Below are 22260 nucleotides of genomic sequence, written 5' to 3'. Positions count from 1 at the left end.
TAAATTCAAATACGAAGTACAAATTACAAATTTACACGATGTGTTATTCGAGACTGTACAGTGCTCACTGCTTACCAACATTATTGTCATTCGTACATAGGATATAGACGATATACCATACAGCGATAAAAGTACATATATCTTAATCGTTATCTTAATTGATCGGGATAACACAGATAATTTGCTAAACTTCCAATATATAAATATATTGCCATCTTATTGTATATTATATTATACTATAGATTATGGAGTGTAGCCGTGTAGGTACATTTATATTTTATAAATTACCTGTACACAAACGGGAACCAATTCGGTTACTCCCAATATTTTGTCTTGTCGGGCGGTAGTGCTGAAAGCCATCTTATTTCGACCGTAAATATTATTAACAATCTATTTAGCAATTGAAGTTACTTATTATACAATTCATACATCATGGTATAAATCGTAAGTATATTTTTCTTAATTTAAAGGTGTCGAAGACGGTGTGTTTTTAGTACTAAAACATGTCTTTCAACTTTCAAGAAAAATTCTCGAGCCCCATAGAATATTCGGATTTCGTTAATTTTTTAAAATTTGAAAACAGAGATCGATTTTCAAATCTGATCAAAGTCTTAGTTTCAATATTATAATTAAAAAATCTCTAAAATATGCATTTGAGTATAGAGTGCACAATATTAGTTATTTTTCAAAAGTATTTTTGTAGTACTATTTGAAGTAACACAAAAAGTTATGATCTTTCAGATTAAAAAAAAATGAACAAAATCCAACTGCTCAGCGAGGCACATGGAAGCATTCAAGCATCGGTCAGTAGATTAGTGGAAAAGTATTATAATTAAGATAGACAACTAAAATATAATATATTATTCTCAAATTTTTAGAATTGTGGAAATGTAATAATAATAAAACACTTTCCGATTTTAAATCAAATCGTGTCTCTTATTAGTTGCGTTATTTTACGTTAAACGGTGACATACCTATATTACTATAGGTATAATTTTCGAATACAAAAACATTATAAATTCCATATAATAAATAATAATACGTACCTGTCGTACCTATAATAAAATAATGGCAACTTATGATTAATTTAAACAAAAACCTCTATGATTGGGAGTTATGAAAAAATAGCGAGATGACATAATTTATTCAACTATATAATATCTATTAGGTACTATTTAATTATAAAATCATAAAATTAAATTTTAACTTATGAAAACAAATGTGTATAATAAATAATAATATAAATATTACGATGATTATTTGATTAAAGTCTCATTATAATAATTATTATTACTATTTTAAATAGTGAAAAATATGTATTATATAATGTATTGTATTATAATACAAAATATATAAACTTTAAATTGTAATACCTAATCAACTAGGCATTGTAGTTAGAGAGTAGAGCCATCTCACAATTGATTACAAAGAGTAGGAATCAACTTGAAAAATGTAAGTAGGTATAATCAGTTATGTAACTTTAGAAAGTTAAAGAAAAAATAGATTAAATAAATAAATCATTATGCAAAATAAAAAATACATAATTTGTATCGATTTGAGTTGATTTGTAAACATGATAGGTACCAACCAAATTTGTAAAAGACGCTGCAAAAAAAAACAACATAGGTACTGATGAACATTAATCCTTGCCCTTGACTTTAGTAATAAGTAATCAATAATTTGTCGATAGTTGACTACCATAGATAATAAAAACTTTATTATCTATATTCACAATACAGAACAGATATGGCTCACGAGATTCTATTATTGCTTGGATACGTATGCTTAATTAAGACCATTAAATCAACATAAACTATTTAAACGATTATCTAAAATAAAATGTTAAATGTATGCAATTTATTTTCATCTTAAATAATGTCGTCTGAATTGCATTTGGCAGAAGAAAATAAATCAAAAAAGTCTAACAAGTAAAACAACATTTTACACTTTAGAATGTTTAATGACTGTTTTTTTTAAAATTTACTAGTGATTTGAAAAATCCCGAGAAAAAGATTGACACGAAAACATTACACTCTAAGTATTTGCAGGCAGTATTATATACAAAAGAGGATCCTGAACCTTTGGTAAGTTTCGATAGTTTGATAGTTTTTTCATTTATAGTTAAGGATTATTAATGTTTAATAAACACGCCTGTTATACTTACTAGAAATTTAATTAAAAATGGTCAACATACTATTTTGTTTTAGTCTGGGTTTTTAGAATACACCAAAAAAAGAGAAGACTATGATAATAATATTGGAAAAGACGTTGAGCCAGGAGATTCCGATTGTATGTAACATAACCGATTAGTTTAAATAATGTTGTGGTTTTAGATTAAAGCGTTGTGTTGGTTTAAATGTTTAGCCACGGAGTCGGGTGAGACAGAAGTTTCTGCATCTGATGGATCCGAATTCGAAGAGAGTATTGTAAAATCTGAAGATCAGAATTGTATAGAAGAACCTCCCGACGTATTAGACATAGATGAGATTATACATGAGTTTAAAACTGCGACAGAATATAAATTCGTTTATTTAGTCTACGCGGCGAATAAAAAGTCCAAATTTTTTTCCCCTTATAATTTTAAAATCGTATTATTCAATAACATCGACACACAATGTTTTTTTACGCTCAGTAACGAAGGTTTTATGTCACACATTGAAGATGAAATAACATTTACGTCCTTTGCAGAATTTGAAGAGCAGTATACATCTTATAAGAAAATCAAAAATGTAAGTTAATACTCTTAGATTTAGTATATGATTATTTATATTTCAAAAATATAAAACAATGTTCATGCATAATTAATATTGGACAATCATACATGATAAAAATGTATCTACTTGTATGAAGTATGATTAGCATTCAAATAGGTAGGCATGCATAAGAATATTACATACTACAAATTTGTGTGTATAGGTATATTATAATTTATAATAGTCTCTGGGTTTTAAGTTTTAACTATTTACGGGTAAGAGTCGTTGGTTGCGGTTATGGATACAGTTACGGGTATTGTAATACATTTTCTGAAATTGTTCTAACTGCATGTTGTTGGAATTGTGGCATTCGAAAAATTAAATAGTGTGCTATAAATAAATTGTTAAAAGGCAAACATTGACAATTCGACAGGTCGTATGTTTTTGTAACTGATTTCGCATAAAAATGTATGTTTTTTGTTTTTCCAGTACATTTTGAAAAAGTACAAACCAGATCTTTTTTTTTTTTTACCAGAAACCACCTACAAAGTGGAAAATCGAAACATGTATATAAAATATATTATATTTTTTCCATTATGGTATAATGTTATCTTATTTTCAACAAACTAATAAAATGAATATATGACCAGCCTATAAATATGGTGGAATACAAAAAATTATTTTGGACAAATTTCTAACTTGCATATGGAATTTTTTTTTTTATCTCTTATTGTTTCTCAACTAATTAAAACCTTTATGTAGTTGACAAAACAATATTGTAGAATGTAAGATGGATTTTTTAAAATGAATAAAATATGTATTTTTATTCATAGCTGACACTGTTTAGAAAATATCAACAATGGAAATGTCTGCACTTCTGGTATAAATTTATTTCATGGAATAAGTACTATCACACGCGTCGAGAATTACAAGTTCCACTGACTGTATTCCTTCTGTGTACTCCACTACGGGATACATCGTTACAAATATCCGAAGTTGTTAATGATATTATGGAGATATGTTTGTATGATGGTTCTGTTGCCGAAGAAAATACTCTACAGCAATTTAAAGAACAGCAGGTTGGTAAGAGGGAAGCTCTGTGGCGCAATCGAGGTGAGGACTATTGTAACGGAATCCTTACTTTTGAATCTACTTTGGTTTTGTTTTGTGGTGCTAATAGAATTATTAAATTAAAAATGAATTGTTTTCTTTTAAATTTGAACCATCTATCTTATGTAGAAATGCCAAATCTCTAGTGCAATACTAATATGACTTATAATAAGAATGTTATAGATAAACTGGTTCTAAAGCTAAGAAAAACATATTATTAATCATAGTGACACTATTTATTTATTTTTAATTATATTTAGGGTTAGAATTTTTATGCAATGTCATTTTTGCCGGTGGTTTAAAACATAGCTCCATACAAGTAGAAAACGTGGTTTAAAAATACCCTAATATTTGAGAATATAATAATAATAATATTATTTAAAATTTGAAATTTTTAACAAATTTAACTTTTTAGGGCGTTTTTATAGTTATTACAACATTGTTCACAATTTAATTTTGAAGTTAAGGTAAATTTTAATTTGTAGCCTTACATTTATTGCATTAAAAACTAGCATATCAGTTAAATATAAGTCAGATAGTGTTAATATTGTGTAATAAATATGCAATACTCGTGGTTCACCATTATTATATCTACGAATAATTAAAGAGGAGATAAAAATACTTCTATTTTAAAGTTTTAACCATGAAAAATACATTATTGTACAACACGTTTCTGTCATATCATTTTATAATCTATAAGAAATAGATTTTTAAACAAATTTTCAATTTCATGGTCCATTTTGAAAATGTGTTAAGTAATGTTTGCATATTTTGCGATATTTTAGGGAATTATTAAACTTTAACTTAATTGTATACAATAAGTATTGTTATTTTTCTCAAAATAAATTACAAAATATGATACTGTATATTGACTTTAATTGTTTCTATTAATTTGTTTCTATGATATCAATTTCCGTGAGTCCATGACCTAGCCCCTTAATTAAGCCACTGATCAGTGATCACACCATTAATTATGTATGTATATTTTATACTAAAATTTCAATTTGTGAATAATATTTTTAGATGGAAAGCATCAAAACAGCTATTAAGACTTTGACAGAATTTCGGTTGACAATCAAAAAATTGACGCTGGTTGCGTGCGAAGACGCACTGAAAGAAACTGGGTTCACCATTAACGATACAGAATTTAATAATAACAATAAGGACAGTTATGATTTAGACGTTATACTATATAACATGCCTTTCGGACGGCAGAGGTCGAAGCTGAAAGTTTGCAAAAGAATATGCCGTTTTATCACGTGCATTGATTTCTTTTTACAATCGAATTTACACAAGTTCGTCCAAAAACAAATCATACGGTTTGAGGCAGATGTGTACAAGCACTACAAGTACATTCCTAGCGACGATTTACTAACCGGAACTGACGTTGAAATCGTACTGGAAGATGATAGGTCAATGGATGATCCCAAGGTATCGAACAGGCCCGGTCCTACTTCTGTTTGATGATATTATAGCATCTTATTTATACCAGACTTTAATTATTACTATCCCATTAGTCTCCATTGTTCATATTCGAGGTTTACTTAACGAAATTGGGTATCGAGTTCAATTACTCCCTAAACGATTACACCACATACATATCGTTTTTAATGGAAGACTGGAAAACTATTATAATTACTCACTTCACTCCACTATTGGATGACGACGACTTCAACAGTTTTATGCGGTGAGTCTTATAGGTATGATATTGTAAAGTATCTTTACATTCTACGATCTATGGCTCTGATTGATGGTAATAACAATTGTCATAGGCCGTCGATCCATGGTAAAATGGTCGATCGACTGTGCGGTGATGGACCACCGTTACAGTTTCTGTTCGATATCGATGAAGAATATAAGGATACTATGGAAAAAATATTGAATTATATCAGTATAAACTTTGAAGCAGTTCGTAAGTACTTAAAACGAATGGAATACGTTTACAATATCTATAGAGAAAATGAAGACTTGGATCGAGGGATTATCCAAAACGAAACCAGTAAAAATAAAATTAAGATGTCTCCTTTTGTATCAGAATGAAAATTACTTTTTACAGACTTAACGAATTTTCGAACAATGTTAGAGAAATACAGACAGCAACTATACGATGTGAATAAAATAAATTCCAATCAAATGATAGGCATGTTTAATTTAAAATTTGATTTATTGAAAAATATTGCTAGACCTACCTGTAATTTATTATTAGAACTAGTGGAGGAGACACTGGCCAAGTATGTTATAATGGATTTAGAAAACTATAACTAGATTAGTTATATTTAATGATTAATTGCATTATATAGAGTGGGAAAAGAGTTGGTAAATGAACTATTGATTGAAATAAAAGAATCCCTCGAATACCTCTACACCACTCCTTCTAACGCCACACAATATGTAGATTATAAAAAGTTCTTACAAACATATTCTAAAAGGGTTCGCATTTAATTAATATATTATCGAAAAAAAATGTATGTTAAAAATATTAATATGTTTCCTATTTCAGTTGGAAGAATTAGATGTCAAACTAAATTATACTAAGGAACTTTATGAATTAGCTGAAGAATTTGAAATACCTGTTTCTGAAGAGGATATTGATAATTATGATGTTAATAATATTTTTATCATAACTGAATTATTGTAATATTAATATATATATTAATTTTCATACAATTATTATTATTCCTTATATTATTTTTATAATTTTTTTTTATTATTATTATTATTATTATTATTATTATTATTATTATTATTAATTCAAAAATGTTTAATAATATTTATTTATAGAGATTCTCAGAACAGCTTACGACTTTACAAATAGAATTTGAAGACATTTATAATGATCAAGATAATCTTGTTGATGATTTCGTCAATACAATCGATTCTCAAATAAAAGACATGCTTCGAGAAGTAGAAAAAATAAATATCGAAGCTCAAGTAATAATAATCTAATTTACTTATATATATTTTATTTTAAGTTTTTTTTTTTAGGAACCATGGTTAATCGATATTAATTCAGATGCGGAACATGTATTAGATGAATTATCTTCACTTAGTGAACAATTAGCAGAACGTCAAATAGAATCAAACATGTATAAGTCTTATCAACGTTATTTCCGCGTTGAGATGACAAAGGTTGATATTTTGACCGAGGCAAGTGAAGCTGTGAGACTCAGAATATTGCTTAGGAAGAGTTTAGCCGAATGGGAAGAAAAAATGTCTGCTTGGGAAACAGACAATTTTCATAGTTTAGATGTGGAACAAATGAATACGTTCTTAGCACTAAATTTAAAATATGTTGTGCAATTTTCAAAAAATATTCCTGAATGCGAACTCATAAATCTTATTGATGAAAAAGTACATTCTTTTAAGTCAAAAATGTCGATCATAACAATGTTGAGAAATCCGAATCTTAAAAACCATCATTGGATAAAAGTTGAGCAGATACTTGGGACGAAATTCCCAATCAACCAGACGCTTACTCTTAAAATTCTTGAAGAATTGGACGTGTTCAGTCACGGTCCTGAGATAATGGAAGTTTCTGGGCAGGCAAGTTCTGAAGCAACTTTAGAAGGAATATTAAAGAAAATTGAAGATTCTTGGAAAATAGTAGATTTAATTATACTTCCGTATAAAAATGCACATGATATTTTTATACTTGGGTCGTTGGAAGAAGTTCAGTTAACACTAGAAGAAGCGAATATAAATTTAAATACTCTCATTTCATCCAAACATGTAGTAATGATAAGATCAAGAGTTGAAGAATGGATAAAATCTATGAACATTATGAATGACGTTCTAGTGAGTAATTTAGTAATTATTTTGTGTATATGAATTTTATATTTAATAAATATGTATAAGACTGATATAATTATTTATAATAAATATTATCTTTAGACGGAATGGATAATGTGCCAGAATAATTGGATTTACTTGGAATCGATATTTTCTGCTCCTGACATTCAAAGACAGCTTCCGAACGAAGCTGCATTATTTAGTCAAGTCAATAGTTCTTGGAAGGCAATAATGTTAAAAGCTGAAAAAAATCCTTTGGCTATAAGCACATGCACCGATATTGATCTCCTAAAAGCTCTCATAAAAAATAACCAACAATTAGAACAAATCATGTTATATTTAGAGGCATATTTAGAATCAAAGAGAGTTATATTTCCAAGGTTTTATTTCCTGTCAAATGATGAGCTCATAGAAATAATTGCTCAAGCACGGAATACTAGAGCTGTTCAGCCACACATGAACAAATGTTTCGACGCCATTTGGAGAATACAATTTAAAAACGACGATAAGGAAGGAAACCCATTAACCCCAGATAAAGAAGATAGTTCACCTACCAATATTATTTCTATGATATCACCTGAAAGAGAAATCGTGAAATTCTCATTACAAGTCAAAGCAACTGGAAACGTTGAATTTTGGCTTACAAGAGTAGAAAAAGAGATGGTAAATACATTGCGGACGTTCATGTTCATAGCCATGGAAGATTATGACAAAATTCCTAGAGAAAAATGGGTTTTGTCACACGCTGCTCAGGTTGCAATTCAAATAATTTAACAAGCTAACCACCTACCGATAATTGAATTAAGTCTTTATTTTTCAGCTAATAATTGCAGTATCACAGATGATGTGGTGTCGTGACGTTCATAAGACCCTAAAGCTTGACTCTAATATACAAGAAAAATTGGTTGAATTTGAACAAAAATGTTTTAAATTAAGTATCTCCGTCAATAAGTCAAATTGATATAATTTTCTAGTTCTAATAAACTAATTACGTATTTATTATTTTAGGACTTGAATAATTTAGCGGCTATGGTTCGAGGACGTTTAACTACACTTCAACGTTCTGTAATCTGCGCATTGATTACGATAGATGTTCACGCGAGGGATATAATATCAACTATGGTAGTCCGTAAAATCAACAGTGATTTAAATTTTGAATGGCTAAAACAGCTTCGCTATTATTGGGATACTGTGGATGGTTGTGTTGCGTACATGGCCAATGCTCGTTGGTTATATGCATTTGAATACCTGGGTGCATCTCCTAGATTAGTGATTACGCCTTTAACTGACAAATGTTACTTGTGCTTGATGGGTGCACTCCAGTTAAATTTAGGTGGTGCACCCGCTGGACCTGCGGGTACTGGAAAGACCGAAACAACCAAGGACCTTGCAAAAGCATTAGCTACACAATGTGTTGTATTTAACTGTTCTGATGGCTTAGATTATAAGGTAAAAAATAATGGCCTAAATAATAGTTATGCAAGAAAGAATCAACAATTATTTTTGCAGATGATGGGTAAATTCTTCTCCGGATTAGCTCAATCAGGAGCGTGGTGTTGTTTTGACGAATTCAACCGCATAGAAATTGAAGTCTTATCGGTTATCGCGCAACAACTAATCACCATTATGAATGCAAAATTGATAAATGCTACCAAGTTTATGTTTGAAGGTCGTGAGATTAAACTTGTGAAAACTTGTGCAGCATTCATAACAATGAATCCAGGATATGCCGGAAGAAGTGAATTACCAGATAATTTACAAGCTTTATTTAGACCAATGGCAATGATGGTACCAGACTATGGACTAATTGCTGAGGTTATATTGTATTCTGAGGGTTTTGAGTCATCGAAAATGCTGTCTCAAAAAATGGTAAAAATGTATAAATTGTGTAGTGAACAGCTTTCTATTCAGGATCATTATGACTTTGGAATGAGGTAATCTTATTCGTTATATTTTTCAAGTATTAATATAATCACGAACTGTTCTGTTATAAAGGGCTGTAAAAAGCGTTCTGGTTATGGCAGGTTCATTAAAACGACAAAATCCTTTCATCAACGAAGATTTAGTATTAATTAGAGCTCTGAGAGATAGTAATTTGCCGAAATTCCTAAAAGATGACGCGATACTATTCCAGGTGAACATAGTATTCATAAAGTGTAAAATATATTTATAGTTATAACATTATTTAAATATTCAGGGTATATTAAACGATCTCTTTCCTGGAATTGTCTTACCAGAACAAGATTATGGAATGTTCCTATCCACGACCAAAAGTATGATGGAAAATTATGGCTATCAAATTGAAGAGTGTATTTATGTAAAAGTTATACAGCTATTAGAGACAATAATTGTACGACATGGTATCATGACTGTTGGTCCTACTGGTGGTGGAAAGACCACCGTATTAAAAATACTCAGTAAAACATTAACAGAACTTTACAATAATAAAGTTGAAGACCAATATTATAGACCCGTAAAAATATACCAACTAAATCCAAAAGCCATAACTATGAGCGAACTTTACGGTGAAGTAAATCTTCTTACAATGGAATGGAGGGATGGATTACTCGGAAAGTTTGTAAGAGAAACAGTTCAGACAACAAAAGAAATATTTCAATGGGTGGTGTGTGACGGCCCTGTGGATGCAATATGGATCGAGAACCTTAATACTGTACTTGACGATAACAAGATCTTATGTCTAGCCAATTCGGAGCGCATCAAATTGAGCTCTTGGGTACGGCTTCTAATAAATTATTGCCTTTAAAATAATTCAATATAATTATGGTACTACATCGTTTTCAGGTTAGAATGATTTTTGAAGTTGGTGACTTGTCACAAGCGTCACCCGCCACAGTTAGTAGATGTGGAATGGTTTACGTAGACGCAGCTGAACTAGGATGGTTACCATACGTACGATCGTGGATAAATAGATTAGCAAATGAAGCAATTCAAAATAGCACAGAAATAAAAAAATATCTGTTGACACTATTCGAAACCTATGTCTACGAAGGTTTTTCATTTATTAAGAAGCATTGTTTGGCTCCAATTAAACAGGTATAATTCTGCCAACATTTAACTACGATGAAAGTAGGATGAACCTAATTTAATCAACCTAACCTAAAACAGTTACGTTTTTAAACCCTATTTTAGGTTGAAATTAGTAAAGTGACTATGATGTGTACTGTTATTGAATCTCTATTCACCGACCCTGATAGTTTTGATGCAGAAACAGAACATTCAAAAATCCTAAATTATATTTGCCAATCATTTATATTTTCATATTTGTGGTCATTGGGATCAAATTTAGACGATTCTTCTCAAAATAAATTCGAAAATTTAGTTTTCAATCAGTTTGAAAATCATTCCGAATTTCCAATTTCACCTGGAGTTAAATTATTTGATGTATATTTAAACACGATAACTAAATCATTTGAAAAATGGGATTCAATAGTTCCAAAATTTATTTATAATGCAGATACACCTTATTTTGAGTTACTAGTACCTACAGTAGATAGCATTCGATATGCATATGTAATGCAAAGGCTTGTGCAAATGAACCAACCAGTAATGCTAACTGGGACAACAGGTAAAAAAATATTAAATTTGACTAAATTGTAGATCTTGTTATTGATATTATAATTACATACAGTGTACATTTTATAGGGGTGGGAAAAACTTCAGTTGCAAATTTAGTCATGCAAAACTTGGCAACCACAAATGATTGGATAACCGGAATAATAAATTTTTCTGCCCAAACTAGTAGTAATAGGACTCAAGAAATATTAGAATCAAAATTAGTAAAGAAAAAGCGAAATCGTTTTGGTGCACCAGGAACTAAACGTTTAGCGATTTTTATTGACGATGTCAATATGCCAAAGCCTGAAGTCTATGGAGCTCAACCACCAATTGAATTACTAAGACAACTTTTGGATTGTGGGGGCATGTACGATCGAGAGAAGTTGGATTGGAAATATATAGAAAATGTAATATTATGTACTATTTGTGCACCTCCGGGTGGAGGTAGAAATCCATTAACTCCGAGATTCACAAGACATTTTTCCATGATGTTCATACCAACTACTAGCGAAAGTGCTATGAGAACTATATTTTCCTCCATTTTGGACGGTTTTTTCGAAGAATTCCCACCAATTATATCTAATTCGTGTCCAGAAATTGTAGAAGCTAGTATCGATGTATACTTACGTATTTCAGAAGATTTATTACCTACTCCAGCAAAGTCACATTATGTATTTAATCTCAGAGATTTGTCAAAGACCATACAAGGAGTATTGCAAGCAGATTTCATCACAATACCCGATCGAAAACATTTATTCAGGTATCACTTAGTACAACTCAGTATAACTTATATAAAACAATATAATATTAATTAATAATTTTTCTTACAGACTATGGTATCACGAAACACTGCGGGTGTACCATGATCGTTTAGTTTGTCAAGAAGATAGATCATATTTTCATAATCTTCTTCAAACTGCGTGCCAACGTTATTTCGAAACAAAAGTGTTAGAATTTTCTAAATCAGACACAAATCTAACACGGCCTCCTATGTTATTATTCGGCGATTTCATGAATCCAAGTTCCAATGAGAATCGAATTTACGAAGAAATAACCGATATTGATAAATTAAAAAAAGTGTTGACTGAAAATTTAATGGATTTTAATATGGTATATAATAAAGACATAAACATCATATTTTTTATGGATGCAATCGAGCACATAACTCGTATAGCAAGAATATTGAGATCTGAAAGAGGAAATGCTTTACTTGTTGGAGTCAGTGGTATGGGCAAACAATCACTGACTAGACTGGCATCACATATTAATGATTACAAGTACGCATTGTACAACATAACACGAAAAACAATATGAATATGAATATAAATATAAATTTTTAAAATATTTATTGTACATTTTAGATGTTTTCAAATAGAGTTAACAAAATCGTATGATTATGCTACTTTTCACGAAGATTTAGTTAATCTTTATTATAAAACTGGTGCAAAATTTGAAGACACAACGTTTTTATTCACAGACAATCAAATTGTACAAGAAGTATTTTTGGAAGATATAAACAATATTTTAAACTCTGGTAAAATATTTCAAATCAATATTAAATTGATTATGAATTAGCATTATTTTAAAATTTATTCAAGGGGAAGTACCAAATCTATTTAAACATGATGACCTGGAGAAAGTCATTATTGCTTGTCGACCAGCAGCTGTAGAATTAGGAATCAGTAGTGAGAACCGGGATGCAATATTCAGATACTTTATTCAGAGAGTACGCTCTAAACTTCATCTCGTAATATCTATGAGCCCGATTGGTGATGCGTTTAGGCGAAGATGCCGTTTGTTTCCTTCATTAGTTAACAACTCAACGATAGATTGGTTTGATGACTGGCCGAAAGAAGCTCTTTTATCCGTAGCATATAATAGCTTGGGAATGTTTTCACAAACAGGAAATTTAGACTTGATTAACAATCTAACAAGCATTTGTAATAGTATGCACGAATCAGTTAGCGAAGCGACAAAAAAATTTTACGACCAAATGAGAAGACACTACTATGTAACACCGAAGAGTTACTTAGAGTTTTTGAAACTATACTTAAAAATGCATGCATTTCAAACCAATAAGATCAAAAGTGAATCCGATCGTATTTCAAAAGGTTTGGGGAAATTATATGAAACTTTCAATATGGTAGGAGAGATGAAAAATAGATTAAAAGCAATGGAACCAGTACTATTGGAGAAAAACGAAGCTTCATTGAAACTAATGGAAAATTTAACGGTTGAAAAAGCAGGGGTAGATACTGTGCGAGAAGTAGTACTTGTGGAAGAATCGGCAGCAAAAATAAAAGCTGATGCTGCACAGGCAATTGCTGAAGATGCACAGAAAGATTTAGACTTAGCAATGCCGGCAATGATAGCAGCGAAAACAGCTTTAGAGGCCCTAAACAAAAAAGATATAAATGAACTAAGAGTGTTTAATAAGCCTCCAAAACTTGTTCATACTGTTATGGAAGCTGTATGTCTATTGTTGGGAAAAAAGTAATTGATAAATAGTTTTATGTTATGTAGGAGGTACAATATGTACATACTTGTCATATTTGAGTATTTTTTATTAGAACTGATTGGACTTCAGCTAAACTAGTCTTAGGGGATAGTAATTTCCTAAAGACTCTACAAGAATATGATACGGATAACATATCAGACAAAATGATTAGTCAACTTAAGCCTTACATAGACAATCCAGAATTCGTTCCAAAAAAAGTAGCATATCAATCCGGAGTAGCCAAATCAATGTGTATGTGGGTTCGAGCTGTTTATAGTTATTCTCTTATATTTCGAATAGTTGAACCAAAAAGAAAGAAGTAAGTAAAATTGTTGTTAAATTATATTTACAAAGTGATATAAGTTATTCAGTACAGTGATAACAGTAGAGAAATGGTGTATCAAATATGTATACCTAATCACAACATACTTAATTACCTATTTATAGCTATGACCTATAACAGTATAAAAATAACTACAATATTAATTTCCGGTCCGGTTAACCATTACCTGAATTTTTTTTTAAATATTTCTTACGCAGTTTTTCCCGCCTCAATTAATAATAATAATAACAACAACAAGGAATACAAAACATTTAAATAAGTGGTTATTGGAATAATTTTTATTTGAATTATAATAATCAATGTTATAATTAGGTCAAAAAATTACAATCTCTATAATATTTAATTATATCTCATTAAAATAATTTAAAATTAATATTAAAATTTAATTTAATTTTAAACTTTCTAATATTTTATTACAATTTTTTCTTTTTATAACTGCAAAATCAATTGAAAAATGTTTTTAATTTTAAATAAGTATTATATGTGATTCTTTAAAACGAAAAAAATAATAATACCTACAATACAAAATAATTTTGAAATATTTTCTATAAAACTATTAATTAAATTATAAAAACAAATATAATGAAATACCAACTAATATTTATCGATTTTTTATATTATGTCACATGATAGTTAAAAGTTTTGCATTCAAAAAGGAGCGATGAATGTATTTATTGTGTCTCTGCAATCCTTTTGGAACAGTAAAAATGAGGGTAGTTTTTAGCCACAAGTATAATATTCTCTTTACTTTTCTGAATTATTGGGAAAAACAAAACAAAAAAAAATTAGAAAAAGCTTCAATTTTTACGCAAAGCTAGTTTAAAAAAAATATAATGTGAGATTCCTCACAAGTTGTTATACCTATTTCAAAAAGAAGTTGAATCACATTTACAAGCGTTTGAACTGCAAATTTTTTCGACATTGTATATTCACACGTAAATGGACTTTTTCTTCTCGATTACTTTCTGACATACTATTGTAATTCAAAAACAAAAACCTTAAATACTAGACTATATCACCAAAATATGTTTATTTTATAATTTTCTATACATTTTAAAATTAAAAATGTTGAAAATATATTAAAAATTAATCAAAATATTCAATTTTGTGTGCTATTTACAGAAATTTGAAATGTGAAAAAAAAATAGTTTTTTATTCTAAAAATATCAATACAAATTATTTTCTACATTATATTTTTATATGTATAATTTTAGACAACAAGAAGCTGAAGATGAACTTAATATTGTATTAACAGAACTAAGAGCGAAGCAAAAAATGTTAGCTGACGTCGAAGCACGCCTAAAGAAACTAGAAGATACTTATGACCAGAGTGTTGCGGAGAAAAACAAACTTGAATTAAACATAAGTATAACACAATCGCGATTAAACAGATCCGATTTACTTGTTGAAGCTTTAAGTGACGAACAGTTAAGATGGGAAAATAATATAAAAGTATTTATTACATTCTTTATACAACATGAAAAAATTTTTAAAATTTTAACTCACATTTGACTTAACATTCTATTTAGATGCTTTCTGAGCGTTTATTGACAGTGACCGGTGACACTATAATAGCAGCCGGGAGTGTTAACTATTTGGGTCCTTTCACAGACGAGTATCGTAAAGATATAACTTATTTTTGGCTTCAACTGTTGGCACAATATGAAATAAAACATTCAGCAAATTACACATTGAGCTCTGTACTAATCGATTCATTTGAGTTACGCTCGTGGAATATGTGTGGCCTCCCAAGGGATTCGGTGTCAACGGACAGTGCGATAATCGTCACCAGAGCAAGCCGATGGCCACTGATGATAGATCCCCAAGAACAGGCTAACAAATGGATCAAGGCCTTGGAATTGGACAATTCGCTGAAAACATGTAAGGGTACGGATTCAGACGTCATGAACGTAATCGTTGATGCGGTAAGACTGGGGTACTCGGTTTTGATCGAAGGTCTCGAAGAACACATTGATCCCACATTAAGACCCGTATTGGAGAATATAACATTTTCACGCGTAAATAACTTAATTTGATAAACATACAAGCTTTGGCCAAATAAAAAATAAGTATACATTTTTATCGTTAGGGTGGACGGATGTTAATGCGCATTGGTAATACTGACATTGAATATGACGATCAGTTCAGATTCTACATGACAACCAAAATGTCTAATCCACATTATTTACCAGACGTATGTATACAAGTTACACTGGTAAATTTCACTGTAACACCTTCGGGCTTAGAAGATCAATTATTAGTGTAAATAGTAATATTAATCTTTATATTAATTGATATATTTAAACTATTTATAATATTTATTTTTCTAGAGACGTTGTGCGATTAGAAATGCCCGATTTAGAAGCAAAGCGGACTGAAACAATTGTGAGTATAAACGATGACAATAATTTATTAAAAGAAATGGAAGATAAAACGTTGAGAATGCTCAATATGTCAAAAGGAAATATACTGGACGATGAAGAACTCATTGAAACACTTAATAATAGCAAAGTATTACTAAGTAAATATTTACACTTCCCAGACATTTATATTTTTTTATTTAATTTTAGGAGACGTCTATTATCATCGCTGGACGTTTAATAGACGCAGAAGAAACGGAACAATACATCGGTGTCGCACGTGAGCGTTATCGAGTGGTTGCTAATCGAGGATCATGCCTTTATTTTGTAGTAGCTCAGCTTTCCGAAATTGACACCATGTATCAATTTTCATTAAATTATTTCAGTTCCGTAAGTTATAATAAAATTATGCGTAGCGTATAATCCGAAAATTGTATTATTTAATCTTAGATATTTTGCAATGTGATAAAAAACACTGACAAAAAAATGAGAATAGATATTAAAATGCCCACCATGATCGAAGATATTACCCGGGCGGTTTATACTAATGTTTCTAGAGGCCTGTTTGAACGCCATAAATCAATATTTAGTTTCTTGGTCAGCGTCAGCATAAATTTGCAATCGGGAAAAATCACAAATGATCAATGGAACTTTTTGTTGCGTGGGCCCATAGGAAAAGTAAAAAGGAAAATGTCGATTAAGCCAGCGGTGTTTGGGTTGACAGAAGACATTTGGAAAACTGTAAACTATATGTCTGAAACATTTTCCACATTTAAACATCTTCCTGAAAACTGCACTGGACCAATACAAATCTCACTAGGCGAATTTACTCAAGATATTCATTTAGATCACGAAAACAATAATGCAGTAAACTGGAATACAAAATTAAATTCATTTGAAAAGCTTATGATTATTAAAGCATTCAAAGAAGAAAAATTGATATTCGCAATTACTAATTACATTCGCACTGAACTTGGGAAAACATTCATTGAAAGTCCAGGAGTTTCGCTTCCCATATTATACAATGACACGTCTCCAACAATACCATTGATTTTCATTCTTAGTCCTGGTTCAGATCCATTCGTATCGTTCCAAAAGTTTGCAACGGAATTCGGAATGATAGATAAATTACGTGCAATTTCTTTGGGTCAGGGTCAAGGACCTATTGCAGAAAAACTTATAAAAAATGGCCAAAAAGAAGGCAACTGGGTATTTTTGCAAGTAATTATCGTATTATGTATAGTTGAATAATAGTTATTTAATAACAAATTAGTACCCACCTCTTGTTTAAAATTTTTTTTTCAGAACTGTCATTTAGCTTCATCGTGGATGCTTCATATGGAAAATTTAGTGCAAAATCTAATCGAAAATCCAACAAATATTAAACCTGAGTTTAGGCTGTTTTTTAGTTCGATGCCATCAAAAAGTTTTCCTACGTTCGTCCTACAAAATTCATTAAAAGTTACAAACGAACCACCTAAAGGCTTAAGGGCAAATATGAAGAGATCGTTTACAGACATAAACAGCGATTTCTTTGAAAACAATGGTAAATTTCGATTTTTTGATTTTATATGAAATATCTAATATAATCATGTAATCAATCGCACCATAGCATTCAACTCTAACTGGAGAAAAATGGTATTTGGGCTGTGTTTTTTCCACGCTATCATATTAGAAAGAAAGAAATTTGGGTCTCTTGGATGGAACATAGCATACTCGTTTACTGACAGTGACCGTGAATGCGCTTTACTATTGTTGCATATGTATTGCTTAACTGCAAAAGAAATACCTTGGGACGCTTTACAGTATGTTACTGGTGAGATAAATTACGGAGGCAGAGTTACCGACTCATGGGATCAAATAACATTGAAAACGGTGCTTTTGAATTTCTTCGGTCCTCACACCCTCGAACCGGGTAATACGAATAACGAATCGATGTCATATACTAAGATTTATACTTTTATATGCTACTACATCATATTTTTCAGACTATAAATACTCCAAGTCTGGTACTTACTATTGTCCAGAAAGGGCGAAATGCACCACAGTTGATGAATATCAGCTATTTATTGATAAACTACCTATAATTGAAGAACCGGAAATATTCGGAATGCACGAAAATGCGAACATCGCGTATCAAGTATAATTTTGATTTTAAAATAAAACATTTATAGCATATTTGTATATTGTTATGTAATACGTATTACGTATATAAATATTTATATTATATTAATATGTAATTATTCCATTTATTAGACAAAAGAAACACAGGAGACATTATTAACAATCATTGAAGCATATCCTAAATCACTAACAAGCACTGCTGGTAAATCAGACGATGAAATCGTTATGGAAATGGCCATTGATATTTCCGAAAGACTCGTGGAGGTCATAGACTTCAGTGAAGCTCATTTCACAATAATGAATGCAGACGATAAAGGAAGATTGCCTTCATTATCTACAGTACTATCACAGGAGATCGAACGATTTAATCAACTGCTTGACATCATTCATAATTCGTTAAATGACTTACGTAAGGCGATTAAGGGGCTCGTGGTCATGTCTGCAGATTTGGAAGGAGTATATGTATCATTCATGAACAACATGGTAGTATATATAATAAACACATTTTTAATAGTTTCCTATAGTGTCTCAAACATATAATAAATTTTTAAATGTCACAGGTACCGAAAATGTGGCTGAACAAAGCATACCCCTCGTTGAAAGCTTTGGGTAGTTGGGTTAAGGACTTGGCACTTAGACTAGATTTTATCACCGTAAGTGAGATCTGCAAATGTCTAACTGTTATAAGGGAGTATTGTAATCTTAAAAATTCTAAAATATCTTAGTTTTGGATGAAGTTTGGTAGTCCTCCTTCGTACTGGATATCAGGTTTGTATTTTCCCCAAGGTTTCATGACTGGGTGTCTACAGAGGCATGCTAGAAAATATGCCATACCCATTGACAGTTTGAAAGTTGATTTTGAGCTTACCCAAACCATTCTGGTGCAAGAAGAAATTGCCGCTGTGCACGCGGCCACCGCGAAAGAAGACAACAACGCTTACAAAGGCCTAACGAAACTGGAGGACGGCGTTTATGTGCACGGCCTGTATCTTGATGCCGGACGCATCGACTCCACCACCGGCCTTCTGGTCGATCCCACGCCCGGTAATATTTCAATTCGATAATCAAAAATTAAAATTCTTACCAGAGTAACAAAATTACACAATATTCATACATTATTTCTGTTGATCCAAGGTGACCTATATCCTTCACTGCCCGCTATACGACTAGTCCCGACTGTCAATTTGGACGAACAGAGTTTGAGGTACAATTGCCCTCTGTATAAAACTTCAGCCAGAGCTGGAGTTCTTTCGACCACCGGACATAGTACTAATTTTGTAATTGCCGTATTGTTGCCGACCGAATTTCCTCAGAGCTATTGGACTCTCAAAGGCACCGCTCTTCTCACACAATTAACAAATTGATTGGTGTCATAGTATAATATTATAGTGTATTCATATTGCGTTCGTTTACTTTAAACGCGTAAAAAATTATATATATATTATCATTTTGTTTTTGCTTTATTATCTTATTATAAATTATTTATATTGTATTATAATAATCGATTCGTGTACGATGTCCACTCAAGGGCGCCTGTTTAGTATTCAGAGAACGGACAAAGTGAAAATAAATAAATACCAAAATTTATATACATCATATAAAGGTACTACGTTGGTTTTTCTTGAAAACTAATGAAGAAGAAAGAGTAGGTATGTAACCATGTAAGCTTTAACTTCAAAAACACTGTGAATAGAATTGAATGCAAGACATTATAATAATACTAATATTTTACTATGTTTATTGAAATACTATTGTGAAAATAAAAATTGTAAATCCCATGATAAGCAAACATGTGTTGTTATCATCAATATAAAGCAAATTATATTATTTATCTCGATGGTTGTTACTGCTGGCCATTGATCTATTAACGAGTTAAACAAATTATTATCAATTTTATAGACATAATATAAAATTATTAACAAATTTTTGTTCTTTCTTGTACTGGTCTCAGTTCGAATCATAAACTTTAAACTCTGAGGTCTTGAACAATCACAAACATGAAACGTTTAATTAACAATCCAGTGCCTATACTCAATTTGACAAACTTTAATCTCAAATATTAAAAAACATAGTGATATACATTTTTATTTTTAAAATAAAAATAAAAAGAGTGGACAAGTGGGTACTGCTCTGCTGTGCAGTAGTTGTCATCGAGTGTGTGTCACTGTAATGGACGTGTTAAATTTGAATTCCTTAATATAATATAATTTTATACAATCCTTAAGTGACGGTCTTTCGGCCTACTACTAATACTAAGTATATTTTATGATAATATTAGTAATACTACTATACTACTAATATTGCAGTAGTTTGAGTCAATTTTTACCCAAAATATTGCATTTGAAAATGTAATTGTGTGTATACAATTTAATAATATACTTATGTACTTAAGTAAATAAGAAAAATATTTTTAAATCACAACAAAATAACTATTGTTATCCTTCGTCGAAATATCTAATTTAGTCCAAGTATGAAAATGTAATATCAATAATCAATGTATAAAAACCCTGTAATTAGGTATTTTGATTATAATATGAGCTACTAATGAAAAACATTGTTTTAAATGTTCAATAATTAGATACATAAATTAAACATTTTATAACTTTTTATGAATTTTTAACCAAAAATAGATTTCAGATTTTTATGATTTTGGACTAATTTTGTCGAAATTCTAATTTAAAAAGTTTATAAAAAAAATTATGTGACTGCATATTTGATATTTTTTTATAATTATTATTTTATTTTATTTTTATTTCACGTGCACTTATTGGGAAAACAAATTTATGTGGTTAGTTATTATGATTTTTTTGTATAAAGTTCTTGTATTGTTTTTCAATTATCATCAATGACCATGGATTGCCTATGCAAGGAGCCGTCTTAAGTGTATTTCTTAAGTATTTTTCTAGGTACTGTTACGTGATTTAACTATAAATAATAATAATAATATATAATCTATTTCTGATACGATCGTTGTTATACTTTAGATCCGCGGGTGCGCGAAACGCCATAGTTGAGAAAATGTGTATCATAATAATATATTACATTTATTTTCCATTATTGTTAATATTATTATGGCTACACCTATAGGACCAGCTTTTTCAGTCTGCGTGACTGCACTCCACAAATAAATTGAGTGTTTTTTTTTATTGTTTTTTCCTTTTTATGATATTGTTTAGCAAGCGGGACGCGTATAATTTCCATATTTATATTAGCTATATGACCATATGAGCTTATTGTAACTCTATAATAGCTGCTTTCATATATTTGTATTCTCTTGACACAAAAATAGACATATTATTATCTTAGTAATAATAATGTATTAATACATGTACATGTACAATAAAAACTTAAACACTAATGTATAGTAAAAAGATAAGTGCATTACATTTTTCTTTTTATATATAAATATTTTATGTATAGTAAACGGTTAGGTAACATTCTAGATATCATTCAACAATGTCCAAATGTCTAAGATACCTTATCGATAACAAACAACTTAGAAGAAGCTTTCAATTAACAGAAAACAGCATAAAACGCTTAGATTTCCTTTTCAAAATTAATATTGTAAATAAGTAATAACTATTGAATGTACTTTGTAGTTTGAACCTCTAAGTGACTACTTATACATCTTAATTTTGAATTATCATGTATTTCAATATTTCATAAATGTATATAAATTATAATGTAGGTACACGATCTCAGGTGTTGGAGCTCAGTTTAATAAAATAAAAACAAAAAAAGGTGGGTACTTATATCTCTCCGCTATAA

General features: G+C 30.3%; 1 protein-coding gene across 1 annotated transcript; it reads left to right on the top strand.

The window, feature by feature from the left end:
• The first annotated feature begins 1875 nt into the window (after positions 1-1875).
• Positions 1876-19997, top strand: LOC111033487 (dynein heavy chain 6, axonemal). Its single transcript, XM_022314241.1, has 40 exons — positions 1876-1928; positions 1988-2084; positions 2208-2289; positions 2365-2468; positions 3527-3806; positions 4064-4134; positions 4827-5261; positions 5321-5490; positions 5576-5802; positions 5860-6034; positions 6104-6233; positions 6304-6405; positions 6585-6707; positions 6789-7598; positions 7695-8345; positions 8413-8535; positions 8601-9041; positions 9102-9526; positions 9588-9726; positions 9790-10326; positions 10395-10646; positions 10743-11178; positions 11256-11928; positions 11999-12445; positions 12530-12702; positions 12767-13661; positions 13739-13984; positions 15223-15460; positions 15538-16026; positions 16098-16270; positions 16339-16519; positions 16579-16758; positions 16819-17589; positions 17674-17914; positions 17981-18283; positions 18357-18508; positions 18625-18975; positions 19053-19145; positions 19218-19536; positions 19627-19997. The coding sequence occupies exons 1-40, from the start codon at positions 1876-1878 to the stop codon at positions 19854-19856; spliced, it is 12018 nt and encodes a 4005-aa protein (XP_022169933.1). The 3' UTR covers positions 19857-19997.
• Positions 19998-22260: the final 2263 nt, after the last annotated feature.

Source organism: Myzus persicae, unplaced genomic scaffold (genome assembly GCF_001856785.1).
Source record: "Myzus persicae strain clone G006 unplaced genomic scaffold, MPER_G0061.0, whole genome shotgun sequence".
NCBI lineage: Eukaryota > Metazoa > Arthropoda > Insecta > Hemiptera > Aphididae > Myzus > Myzus persicae.
Note: the sequence above shows the minus strand (reverse complement) of the source record. Positions and strands in the feature narration are given on the sequence as shown.

Bases quoted from the DNA above. Each gene is read 5' to 3' on its own strand.
- LOC111033487 (XM_022314241.1), top strand. From the start codon at position 1,876: ATGTCGTCTGAATTGCATTTGGCAGAAGAAAATAAATCAAAAAAGTCT. The intron at 3,807-4,063 runs GTGAGGACTATT...AATTATATTTAG, and splicing joins AGCTCTGTGGCGCAATCGAG to GGTTAGAATTTTTATGCAAT. The intron at 16,271-16,338 runs GTAAATAGTAAT...TTATTTTTCTAG, and splicing joins TTAGAAGATCAATTATTAGT to AGACGTTGTGCGATTAGAAA.